Raw genomic sequence first — 13,103 nt, 5'->3', positions numbered from 1 at the left:
ACTTAACTTAGACCGCACTGTTTCTCAGAAGATGGGGACTCGCACGAGTTTTGTATGGCAACTTCAACACATTTCTAGTCCTCTGCCTTTGCATGTCATTCGTTGTCACTTTCGGCATAAAAATGCTCCTGTTCTCATGTTAGCACTATGAGGTCTTTATGAAAAAAATATAAGTTGCTGCATTCATAAGCCCATAGTGCTATGTATGTTCCTTAGAAAACGCCACTACAATAATTGTTGCTGTAATTCAAATGTGATGATTGCTATTAGCCACCATTAAACTTAATGCCAAAAAAGTTGTTCTAAGTTTCTACACTCAGAAAAGTACAAAGCTGCAAAATTGCACAAATTAGTGCTTTTTTAAAAAGTACATATTAATACATTTTGAAAGGGCATTGCTCCGGTGACACCTTTGCACCTTTTTTTCTTTACACTGAGTGTAACACAGTGTAACACTATTTTTATAATAATAAAATAATAAATTAAATAAATAAAAGGTAACATGTACTTAATTATTAAAGACCATGGCAAGTTATTTAATAAGGTTTTCACTCTTTTAAAGGGATAGTTCACCCAAAAATTTAAATTCTGTAATTAATTACTCACCCTCACAAACCCGTAAGACCTTTGTTCATCTTCAAGACACATAATAAGATAATTTTGGATGAAATCCGAGAGCTTTCTGACCCTCATAGACAGCAATGCAACTACCACGTTCGAGATCCAGAAAGGTAGTAAGGACATTGTTAAAACAGTCCATGTGACATCAGTCGTCAAGAGAAGAAATTGTTGAATTAAGTTATTTTAGTTTTCTTTGCGGACAAAGTATTGTCGTAGCTTCATATTACATTTGAAGCACTGATGTCACATGGACTATTTTCACAATGTCCAAGATGAATGAAGGTCTCACGGGTTTGGAACGACTTGAGGGTGAGTCATTAATGACATAATTTACGCTTTTTTGGTGTAAACTATTCTTTAGGAATTTAATACTTTTAACAAGTCTTTTGTATCACAAGACGGTTGTCCTTACCAAAAAAACAAAAAAAAAAACCTTCACACTGAATTTACACGATCATCTTCAAGTGAAGTGGTTTGTTAAAGTTATTGTGTGTGATTTTTTATATTTGTGTGTAATCATTTTATATTTATTTATGAATAAATTTATAGATCTGGGCACAATAGGAGCACCAACTCATTGACCCTTAAATAAAATCCCTTATTATTCTATTAGTGGTTTTTGCTAAGGGAATTTAAGGAAGATAACTCAGTTTTTAATTTTAACACAAAAGCATGTTTTTGAATAAACGTAATATTAAGAATTATGAAATCTTCAAGAGTGATATTAGGAAATCATTATGATTGTATCTTTGGTAACAGACATACATGTGCTGAAATCAGCCAAGGTTACACAACGGATGTGGTTTAGAGTTGCAATTCACATGAATCAGCCCATGGGTCAAAGTTTACACCTCTTTTTTTCCCTCTCTTTGTTCGTTTGTTTTTCCACCCCATCTACCTTAGTTCATTGACTCAAAGTTACTTTCTCTTGCCTTAAATGACACCTGATTCAGTTTTCCTGAAGATGGAGCGTTATTATTATTTTTTGTGTGGTAGGTGCTTTTGTTCTTCTTCACATCTTTAAGGTGTTTTCTGTTGTTGATTTAGCCGAATGTAAAAGGTCCTAACGCTGAGTTGGAGCCCATAGACAGCTGGCTCATTACCCAAGGAATGGTGAGGATTTCACCAGAACCACTGTCCCATCCGTGTCCACCCACATCTGTCCACTCAGCCCAGATCTCGACCTCCACCCCTTACCTCCCACCACCACTAAAATACACCCACAGTAAAAGGGAGAGGCGCTCTCTCACAGTCTGCTGCGGTGATCCTGATTTGATATGCGGAGGAGCCGCTCGCATGTGTTAAGAGATCAGCCAAACATGACAAATCTGCCTTTATTTACTCAACCTCATGTCGTTCCAAAGTTCTTTTCCCAAGAAAACATCTCTTACATGAGTTTGTAATGACCACAGCTGTCAAACTCCACAGAAGCATTGTAAAGGTATATAGTGCATCATTTGGGTTAAATAAGTAAAAACTACATTAATATTCTCTATAGGAAAATGGATTTTTAACTGATGAACCTTTAAATGAAAACTTCATCCAAAAATGAAAATGCATTCACCCTAAATTCAAAATGAAGATGAGGTTTTTTCTTCATCAGAACAGATTTGGAGAAATGTAGGTTTACATCACTTGCTCACCAATAGAGTGAATGGGTGCCGTCAGAATGAGAGTCCAGACAGCTGATAAAAACATCACAATAATCCACAAGTAATCCACATCACTCCAGTCCATCAATTAACATCTTATGAATGGAAAAACTGTGTTTGAAATAAACTAATCCATTATTAAGACAACTTCAAAGTATTGATTTTTTTTTTTTTTTTTTTTTGCTATTGATGAGTCGTCTGTCCATAATATTGTTTTCTAAAAGGAAAAAGTTGTTTTATCTGAATCAGGAGAGACTTTTTCACTGGAGAAAGTGTTTGGATTATTTTGCTCAAAAGTGATAGTTTAAAGTTAAAATGCCTTAATGATGGATTTGTTTTTGTTTTTTTTTACAAACATGCAGCCTTTTTTACAGCACTTAACCTAGCAAAGACCTGATCAAATTTAACATTCACTTCGTATCTACAGTTCCATCTTGATTTACAGGTGCTGGTCATATAATTAGAATATCCTTAAAAAGTTGATTTATTTCACTAATTCCATTCAAAAAGTGAAACTTTTATATTATATTCATTCATTATGCACATATTTCAAATGTTTATTTCTTTTAATTTTGATGATTATAACTGACAACTAAGGAAAATCCCAAATTCAGTATCTCAGAAAATTAGAATATTAATTAAGACCAATATAAAGAAAGGATTTTTAGAAATCTTGGCCAACTGAAAAGTATGAAAATGAAAAGTATGAGCATGTACAGCACTCAATACTTAGTTGGGGCTCCTTTTGCCTGAATTACTGCAGCAATGCAGCGTGGCATCGAGTCGATCAGTCTGTGGCACTGCTCAGGTGTTATGAGAGCCCAGGTTGCTCTGATAGTTGCCTTCAGCTCTTCTGCATCATTGGGTCTGGCATATCGCATCTTCCTCTTCACAATACCCCATAGATTTTCTATGGGGTTAAGGTCAGGCGAGTTTGCTGGCAAATTAAGAACAGGGATACCATGGTCCTTAAACCAGGTACTGGTAGATTTGGCACTGTGTGCAGGTGCCAAGTCCTGATGGAAAATTAAATCTGCATCTCCATAAAGTTGGTCAGCAGCAGGAAGCATGAAGTGCTCTAAAACTTCCTGGTATACAGCTGTGTTGACCTTAACACATTGGACCAACACCAGCAGATGACATGGCACCCCAAACCATCACTGACTGTGGAAACTTTACACTGGACCACAAGCAACATGGATTGTGTGCATATTCTCTCTTCCTCCAGACTCTGGGACCCTTATTTTCAAAGGAAATGCAAAATTTACTTTCATCAGAGAACATAACTTTGGACCACTCAGCAGCAGTCCAGTCCTTTTTCTCTTTAGATGCTTCTGAGGCTGTCTGTTGTTCAAGAGTGGCTTGACACAAGGAATGCGAAAGCTGAAACCCAGGTCTTGCATACGTCTGTTTGTAGTGTTTCTTGAAGCACTGACTCCAGCTGCAGTCCACTCTTTGTGAATCACCCCCACATTTTTGAATGGGTTTTGTTTCACAATCCTCTCCAGGGTGCGGTTATCCCTATTGCTTGTACACTTTTTTTCTACCACATCTTTTCCTTCCCTTCTCCTCTCTGTTAACGTGCTTGGACACAGAGCACTGTGAACAGCCAGCCTCTTTTGCAGTGACCTTTTGTGTCTTGCCCTCCTTGTGCAAGGTGTCAATGGTTGTCTTTTGGACAACTGTCAAGTCAGCAGTCTTCCCCATGATTGTGTAGCCTACAGAACTAGACTGAGAGACCATTTAAAGGACTTTGCAGGTGTTTTGAGTTAATTAGCTGATTAGGGCGTGGCACCAGGTGTCTTCAATATTGAAACTTTTCACAATATTCAAATTTTCTGAGATACTGAATTTGGGATTTTCCTTAGTTGTCAGTTATAAACATCAAAATTAAAAGAAATAAATATTTGAAATATATCATATAATATACAGTCGTGCCCAAAAGTTTTGAGAATTACATAAATATTAGTTTTCAAAAAGTTTGCTGCTAAACTGCTTTTAGATCTTTGTTTCAGTTGTTTCAGTGATGTACTGAAATATAATTACAAGTACTTCATACGTTTCAAAGGCTTTTATCGACAATTACACGACATTTATGCAAAGAGTCAGTATTTGCAGTGTTGGTCCTTCTTTTTCAGGACCTCTGCAATTCGACTGAGCATGCTCTCAATCAACTTCTGGGCCAAATCCTGACTGATAGCAACCCATTCTTTCATAATCACTTCTTTGAGTTTGTCAGAATTAGTGGGTTTTTGTTTGTCCACCCGCCTCTTGAGGATTGACCATAAGTTCTCAATGGGATTAAGATCTGGGGAGTTTCCAGGCCATGGACCCAAAATTTCAACATTCTGGTCCCCGAGCCACTTAGTTATCACTTTTGCCTTATGGCACGGTGCTCCATCGTGCTGGAAAATGCATTGTTCTTCACCAAACTGTTGTTGGATTGTTGGAAGAAGTTGCTGTTGGAGGGTGTTTTGGTACCATTCTTTATTCATGGCTGTGTTTTGGGGCAGAATTGTGAGTGAGCCCACTCCCTTGGATGAGAAGCAACCCCACACATGAATGGTGTCAGGATGCTTTACTGTTGGCATGACACAGGACTGATGGTAGCGCTCACCTTTTCTTCTCTGGACAAGCCTTTTTCCAGATGCCCCAAACAATCGGAAAGGGGCTTCATCAGAGAATATGACTTTGCCCCAGTCCTCAGCAGTCCATTCACTATACTTTCTGCAGAAGATCAATCTGTCCCTGATGTTTTTTTTTGGAGAGAAGTGGCTTCTTTGCTGCCCTTCTTGACACCAGGCCATCTTCCAAAAGTCTTGGCCTCACTCTGTGTGCAGATGCGCTCACACCTGCCTGCTGCCATTCCTGAGCAAGCTCTGCACTGGTGGCACTCCGATCCCGCAGCTGAATCCTCTTTAGGAGACGATCCTGGCGCTTGCTGGACTTTCTTGGACGCCCTGAAGCCTTCTTTACAAGAATTTAACCTCTTTCCTTGAAGTTCTTGATGATCCTATAAATTGTTGATTTAGGTGCAATCTTAGTAGCCACAATATCCTTGCCTGTGAAGCCATTTTTATGCAACGCAATGATGGCTGCACGCGTTTCTTTGCCGGTCACCATGGTTAACAATGGAAGAACAATGATTTCAAGCATCACCCTCCTTTTAACATGTCAAGTCTGCCATTCTAACCCAATCAGCCTGACATAATGATCTCCAGCCTTGTGCTCGTCAACATTCTCACCTGAGTTAACAAGACGATTACTGAAATGATCTCAGCAGCTCCTTTAATGACAGCAATGAAATGCAGTGGAAAGGTTTTTGGGGGATTAAGTTAATTTTCATGGCAAAGAAGGACTATGCAATTCATCTGATCACTCTTCATAACATTCTGGAGTATATGCAAATTTCTATTATAAAAACTTAAGCAGCATCTTTTCCAATTTCCAATATTTATGTAATTCTCAAAACCTTTGGCCACTACTGTACAATATATATATATATATATATATATATATATATATATATATAATATAATATACAAGTTTAACTTTTTGAATGGAATTTGTGAAATAAATCAACTTTCTGATGATATTCTAATTATATGACCAGCACCTGTATAGTGCCAAAATACAGAGAGCTGCTCCATACATCACAAGACATTAATTGATGCACTGGAGTGTGGATTACTTGTGAATTACTGTGATGTTTTTATCAGCTGTTTGGACTCCCATTCTGATGCAACCCATTCACTGCACGGGATCCATTGGTGAGCAAGTCATGTTTTTATTTTTCATTTTATGGAAAAAGCAGCCCCTTTTTTCCTTTCTTTTTTTTTTCAACATCTCTGATCTAATAACTCCTGAGAGGCTCTAGGGCCATCTCTAGGCTCTTCTCTTTGCTCTGTCCCTTTTACTGTGACCTTTTTCATCACCTAATTTTCATTGATCATCACAGGTATGAAACCCTTACTTTTTCAAGATAAAAGTTGTAGATTGCATCTTATCTATTTCATTTCATACACTGGTTAGACCCTGGACTTTAACATGAATTAACTCAGTTATAACCGGCCCTCGGCTCATGGGAGGTTCTGGATCCTGTGTTCTATACAGTTCCAAACTCAGGGTTTCAAAATACATTCACACTGATAGAGATTTGCAGAAAGAAAGTCATTGATTTCTATTGAGAGCTGCTGATTTCAGGTAACATGAGCAACAGTGACTGTTGACGATGCAGTGTGGATGTGTCTAGTGGTTCAACAAAGTTTAACTTTATGCAAATGAGCTGCAACACCAATAAGAAATGAAGATCTTTCTCCCACAGGAGAACGTTAGGTTTAGTGTTCAGCCCATCAATAACATCATGGCACCCAATGATGTACTGTATATATATAGTTAAAAATTTGAATATTTATAAATATGTTTACAATTTAAAATAGCTTTTTTCTATTTGACTGTATATATTAAAATACAATTTATTCCTGTGATCAAAGCTGTATTTTCATCATCATTACTCCAATCGTCTGTCACATGATCTTCAGAAATCATTCTGATATGCTGATTGGCTGCTCAAGAAACATGTATTATTATTATTATTATTAACAATGTTGAAAATCGTTTTATTTTCCAGGATTCTTTGATGAATAGAAAGTTTAAAAGAACAGCCTTTATTTGAAATAGAAATGTTTTATAACATCAGACATATCTTTACTGTCACTCTGATTAATTCAATGCATCTTTGCTCTATCAATGTATATAATCATTAAATAAATAAATATTGAAAAACTTTTGAAGGGTAGTGTAAATAAAATCGCTGTCAGTGTGAATACACTTAATGCTTGTCCTGTAGTTTGGTCCTTCGTATCTTAAACTGGACAGCTGTGTGGTCAGAGCCTTTCCATCTACATGATCTCCATCATCACTACTACTGACAATAATAACATAGAAAAACTCCCCTCCTCAATCCACACCATTCTGATCTGAATGAAAGTCCTCTTCACACATGTGTAGTTGAGCTGATTTAACATAACAAAATAACCAAAAATATAACCTGGGACAAAATAAATATGAATTAATGTGTATTTGTTATTCATATATTATATTATATTATATTATATTATATTATATTATATTATATTATATTATATTATATTATATTATATTATATTATATTATATTATATTATATTATATTATATTATATTATATTATATTATATTATATTATCCTCCACGTTTTTCTGCTTGATTATTTCTTTGCTCATTACAAACATTAAAATAAATAAATATGTATTATGTACACAGGAAAATTTAAAATTACATAGGAATTACATAGGAATGTAATTAGAAATTACATAGGAAAATTAAATTTTCTTTTTGTAAAGAAATTCATACATTTTCACAATTTAAAAATGTCCACAAAACATATTTCATGCAGCTGAATAAATAATTGGTTTTGTCCTAACTTTGGACTGGTAGTGTTTAAAAACGTTTATTTTGAATCTTGATCTTAACAAATAGAGGAAATGACACTGCAAACGTCTTGTGGCAGTTATATTTGATTTTCAAACAAACAATTGTGTCCATGAGAAATACATGGGGAAATGTTCACTGTAGGGGGAGCTCTTGTGCCGCTCTTCATCTCTCACGATATTTTTCACCATAATCCTGTATTCATAATGATAAACACTTCTCTATTGATTCCGAAGCTTCACACTGCATCTCTCCTTCAGTGTTTTTTCATTTTTCACTGTCACAGCATGTGAAGCAGTGTTACTCCAGCTCTCTCTCTCTCTGTGTGTGTGTGTGTGTGTGTGTGTGTGTGTGTGTGTGTGTGTGTGTGTGTGTGTGTGTGTGTGTGTGTGTGTGTGTGTGTGTGTGTGAGAGAGAGAGAGCGAGAGAGTGTGTGGATTGTGTGTTTTGGCTCGGTTTGACGTTGATTTAGCATTTTTCTGTTGTTGTTATTTTCCTCTCAGAGCCTCTGGTGATTTTATTGTTTGTGTTTTTGTTTGTCGGGGGTGTTTTTTGTTTTTTTCGTGGCTTTGGGGGTCTTTGGTTTGTCCATGGCTTTGCTCCATAGATCCCCGTATCGCAGTCCTCTGTCATGGATGACATTGAGGAGTGGCTCTGTGCCGATGTGGTGAGACTTCTTTACCTTGATTTCATTCTCTCTGTTTTTGTTTCCATGTTAGCATCACGTCTTTCTTCTTCCTCCCTTTCATTTAACCAAGTCTGTTTGGTTCTGCTGTCTGATTCTTCTGCCACCTCAGTACTATACTAATCATTCATTTCCACCAATCATGTTGTCAGTCCACCATAAGGCACTCATTCACATCATACTAATGAATATTAACTAGGGATAAATGATTAGCAGTTTAAGATGTCCGTGAAGCTCCAGTCTGTGGTGTTGGAGTAACTCATGAGCGTGTTCAGAAGAGTGATGTTGTTGAATGTTGCAGTTCAATGGGTGCCGGATGCTTTCTCTCATCTGTTGTTATATGTCATCTTACAGATATTCAAAGAACTGTGTAGTTTGTTGAAGTCAATAAATGTGATGTGATATATGTCCATTGAACAGTGTTGGGGAAGTTAATTGACGCAAACTACAGGGATGTTTGTTTTTAAATAGCCAATATTTTAGTCATGATTTCTCGGACCTAAATAGAATTGCATGGAATTTAAAAGAAAACTTTAAATTCATACAAATTGATGACATTTTCAAAAACAGAAGAATGTGAGCATTTGCTGAAGCTGATCACAAAAATGTCCAACAAGTTGATTTATTTGGCCTGGTTTTTGAAAAAGTATTTAGAAATACTACAAGTTCCAATTACATTGAAGTTATTTAAGTGTATGTGTCTTTTAGGTAATTGTCAGATAAAATATAGCCATTATAAAAAAAATGACAGTATTTTTACCGTTCAAAAGTTTGGATTCATAATTTTTTTTATGAATATATATGTGATATATATGATATATTGACTAAGTATCAAAAGTGACAGTAAACACATTTATACAAATTATTACACATATTATTACAAAACATTTTTTTTTCTAATAAATGCAAGATGCTGAAAATTCAGTTTTGATCACAGGATTAAATTACATTTTAAAACATATTAAAATAGAAAACAATAATATTGCAATAATATTTCGCAATATTACTGATTTTACTGTATTTTTCACCAAATAAATGCACCCTTGTAAAGCAGAAGAGACTTTCATAAACATTAAAAATCTTCCCAAGCCCAAATTTTTATTTACAGTATTGTAAATGTACATGAGCTGATCTTTGGATAATCTAAACGGTAGAATGTAAAAAATAAAATAAAATAAAAAATAAAAAAACACCTTGACCTGATCCTCACTGAAGACAGAACTGACTGATTTACTGAAATAAAACCATTTCTCAAAAGTACATATCACATAAGTGAATGTGTTTGGTCATGCTACACTTACCAGAAAAGCTAGACTACTTAAAAAACAACTTAACTATTGTCACACTTAGTTAATTAGTGTCATTACATTCAGTCAGTTTCTCCCCAACACTGATCTATTGTCATAAATAATAAGGAAAATGCATACATACATAATGTACCTTTTGTTTATAAAAATGTCACGCTGTAAAGTGGTTTTCCAGCTGAATGGTAGGTCCCTGTTCATTCTTTATGGCACAGTAAGAAAACTGACTGGTCTAATGTGTTAATAATTTTATCTCTTTACTTCCATAAACAGAAAGGAGAAGAAACCGAGGAAGGAGTTACGAGTGAAGGTACAGTGTGAGAGAGAAAAATGTGAATTTACAAGGGTACATTACGGAAATATTCGAATCAGTGCTGTCAAACGATTAATCACGATTAATCGCATCCAAAATAACAGTTTTTGCTACATAATATATATGTGTGTGTGCTGTGTATATGTATTACGCATACATAAATACACACACATGCATGTACATTTTTACGTTTATATATTAAATATTTATATATGATATAAATTATATGAATATAAATGTAAATAATATATAAAAACTTAAATATTTTCAAAATATATGCTGTATGCGTGTGTCTTTTATATATACAGTTAATATACAAAATACACACATATATTATGTAAACAAAAACGTTTATTTTATTTTGGATGCGATTAATCGCGATTAATCGTTTGACAGCACTAATTAAAATACTATTTCAAATTTGCATTAACTATATAAAGCCTAGTGTATCATATTTGATACGCACATTTTTTAAGGACTCGGAGTTCATTTGAAGGTTTAACAAACAGATCCATTTGGAATGAATAGATTTTTCTGACTTATCATTTCATGGCAAGCTTTAAACTCATGAGTGCAGTTGATAGTTGTTCTCCTGATGTCTCTTTAGACTTCGACAAGTTCTTAGAGGAGCGGGCCAAAGCCGCAGACCAGGCTCCACCGCTGGCCGCCGCCGCCGCCGTAGAGCCCAGACCTCTAGTGAGCGCATCTAGCAGCAACCGCAGGAGGACGCAGCAGACGGAGGACAATCTCTTTGCCTTGTAGAACAGTGACAGGACAGATGCTCTCACTGGTGACCACAACCACATTCCCTCCACCACTCCACCTGTTCCTTTACAAACCTACTGATGTTATACGGCAACAAGACCCCTGACTAATATCAACCCACCCCGCCTGATAGAGCACTGTGAGAATCCAGCTTCATAACCGCAGACTTTGAGCTGAACAGCGCTGTCAAGCGATGGCTTAAGCAAACATGTAGCCAAAATGATTCTCTTTAGAGAGCTCGCTTCTTACATTCCTGTCAAATAATAGTCGAATAGAGCTGATTGGTTTGGTCTTTATCGTCCATTAATGAACTAACGCTCTTAAAGTTTGTCATTCCATGAGGTGAGGTATTTATGTGGGTCAGTTCTTCTCAGTCAGCTATGGATTGTGATTCAAACTGTCTCTGTGGTAAATAGAGCAAGAAAATATTAGATCTTAATCAGGCGTAGGAGCGCATAGACAGTGGGTCGTCATGTTTATGAGGCTCTGGTGAAGAAAAGTGGCTATATTCTTGTAATCATCACGTGCGGATTACCAAAGACAGAAGAAGAAACGTGTTTTCCATCGATAAAGGTTTTTGTAAAATTATATTGACTGTTTCCAAAGAGTTGAGGTTTGCTGAGCCATTGCCGTTTTACAATTTTAAAGGCACCATTTGAGGGCATTTTAAGGCGTAGATCAGACGTCTGCATATACAGTTTATTGATCCAAAATTACAAAACATTTGAAAAAATGCATCCTAATATTATTACCATCAATGTTGAAAACAGTTTTGTAGAAACGGAGGTTATTTTTTTTTTTTTTCATTATTATTATTTCTTGAGCAGCAAATTAGCATGATTTCTGAAGAAATAAATAACATTTTGAAATGTATTCAAATAAAATACAAATATTAAAAAGTTAATTTAAATTGTAATGATATTTCATAAATTACTGTTTTATTGTATTTTTTTAATCAAATATATGTGGACTTTTGAGTGTAAGGGACATCTTTCAAAAACATCAAAATAATAATAAACAAAATTAATCAAACCTCAAAGTCATACTTTTACAAATTTTTACACCACCAGTATTTACACTTTTCAGAGCAATTTATCTACAAAAAACATATTTATAATTTACTCATACTTAACTTCTAGCTTACCTACAGACTCCACATATTTAAACTGATAGAGGAAAACAATTAGGCTTCATTTGCTTGATACAATATATCATTTCTGAAATGTATTGTTTTTGGGGCATATGAAATATGACAGACATTTCTTCATAAGTTTCGCCCTCTTTCTGCATCTTTCTGTCAGATTCCTGTTTAAGGATTGATTTCAGTCAGCAAAAATTGCCAGATTTGGCAGTGAAGTTAGGAAATGAATGGATATTTTGCTTTGTCCTAAATCTTGCTAGACCAAACCAAGAATTATATTAGCCTAATGGTGTTTGTAAAATATGTATCCATACGTATACAAAAAAAAAGTGTATATACATTAGAAAAGTGTGTATAGTACTTAAAGTTTGGATTAACTTTGGTGTAGAAAAATCTAAATGTTTAATTGCATCCCTCTTTTTTAGTTTTGTCATGAAAGATTCTATGCCGTGTGATTTCAGGGCTTTGCAGGATCACCAGTGGTTTTCATTCCAGTGCGTTTACAGTCACTAACAGCTGTACTGTACACCTCTATTTGAATCATGCTAAATATTGCACTGCTCTCTTCCCAACAACCTGAGGAAGATGTTCACTTCAGTCTTATATGTATATAAAGTAACTGCAGCTAGATCAAGCATCAAGCATTTTAAACGGGCAAACCTCAGTTGGTAAGCATCTAATGATGGGAAGGGCTTAAATTTTGTTGCCAGTTATACCAACAAACCTCCATCACTCCCCCTAAATCAGCAGATAAACGTGTAAAACACTGGAGGGCCGTGTGCTTTACTTGAATATAAGGCACAAGTCAGTGTGGTTTCGAATGAAATGAATTTGCAGCACGTTCAGGAATCAATAATGGCCTGATTTCTTAGCCAAGGTCATGTGGAAGATAGCTATTTGTTATGCCATAAAAAAAACTGCAATATCTATTTTGTTTCCAGCCTTTTAATTGCTTATAAGAAGGAAAGTGTTATACCTGCTATTATTAATATCTAAAGAGCTCTGCTTTCATCCTTTGGCAATCATTGTTTGTATTAACTTCTTAAATGAATGTTGCCATGTGATATTAAAAGTCTTGACTATTTTGATTATTTATCTCATAATGTCCTAAATGTATTTTAGAATAATGAAATGTAATAAATTTCCTATTGT

The 13,103-nt window shown here is 35.3% G+C and overlaps 1 protein-coding gene across 2 annotated transcripts in view; it reads left to right on the top strand.

Annotated features, from left to right (window-relative positions):
• LOC132141460 (TOM1-like protein 2) overlaps window positions 1-11,553 on the top strand; it is a 41,400-nt gene extending 29,847 nt beyond the window's left edge. The window contains exons 13-15 of one of the 2 annotated variants that reach the window (XM_059550993.1): window positions 8,351-8,410; window positions 10,006-10,042; window positions 10,653-11,553. In XM_059550993.1, the coding sequence (XP_059406976.1) occupies window positions 8,351-8,410; window positions 10,006-10,042; window positions 10,653-10,807 (252 nt within the window). In that variant the 3' untranslated portion in view covers window positions 10,808-11,553. Of the gene's footprint in view, window positions 1-1,668; window positions 1,735-8,350; window positions 9,146-10,005; window positions 10,043-10,652 lie in introns of those variants that run through there. The other variant, XM_059550985.1, reaches the window with a different exon arrangement.
• Window positions 11,554-13,103: the final 1,550 nt, after the last annotated feature.

The sequence above is a fragment of the Carassius carassius genome, chromosome 1, assembly GCF_963082965.1.
Source record: "Carassius carassius chromosome 1, fCarCar2.1, whole genome shotgun sequence".
Lineage (NCBI taxonomy): Eukaryota > Metazoa > Chordata > Actinopteri > Cypriniformes > Cyprinidae > Carassius > Carassius carassius.
Note: the sequence above shows the minus strand (reverse complement) of the source record. Positions and strands in the feature narration are given on the sequence as shown.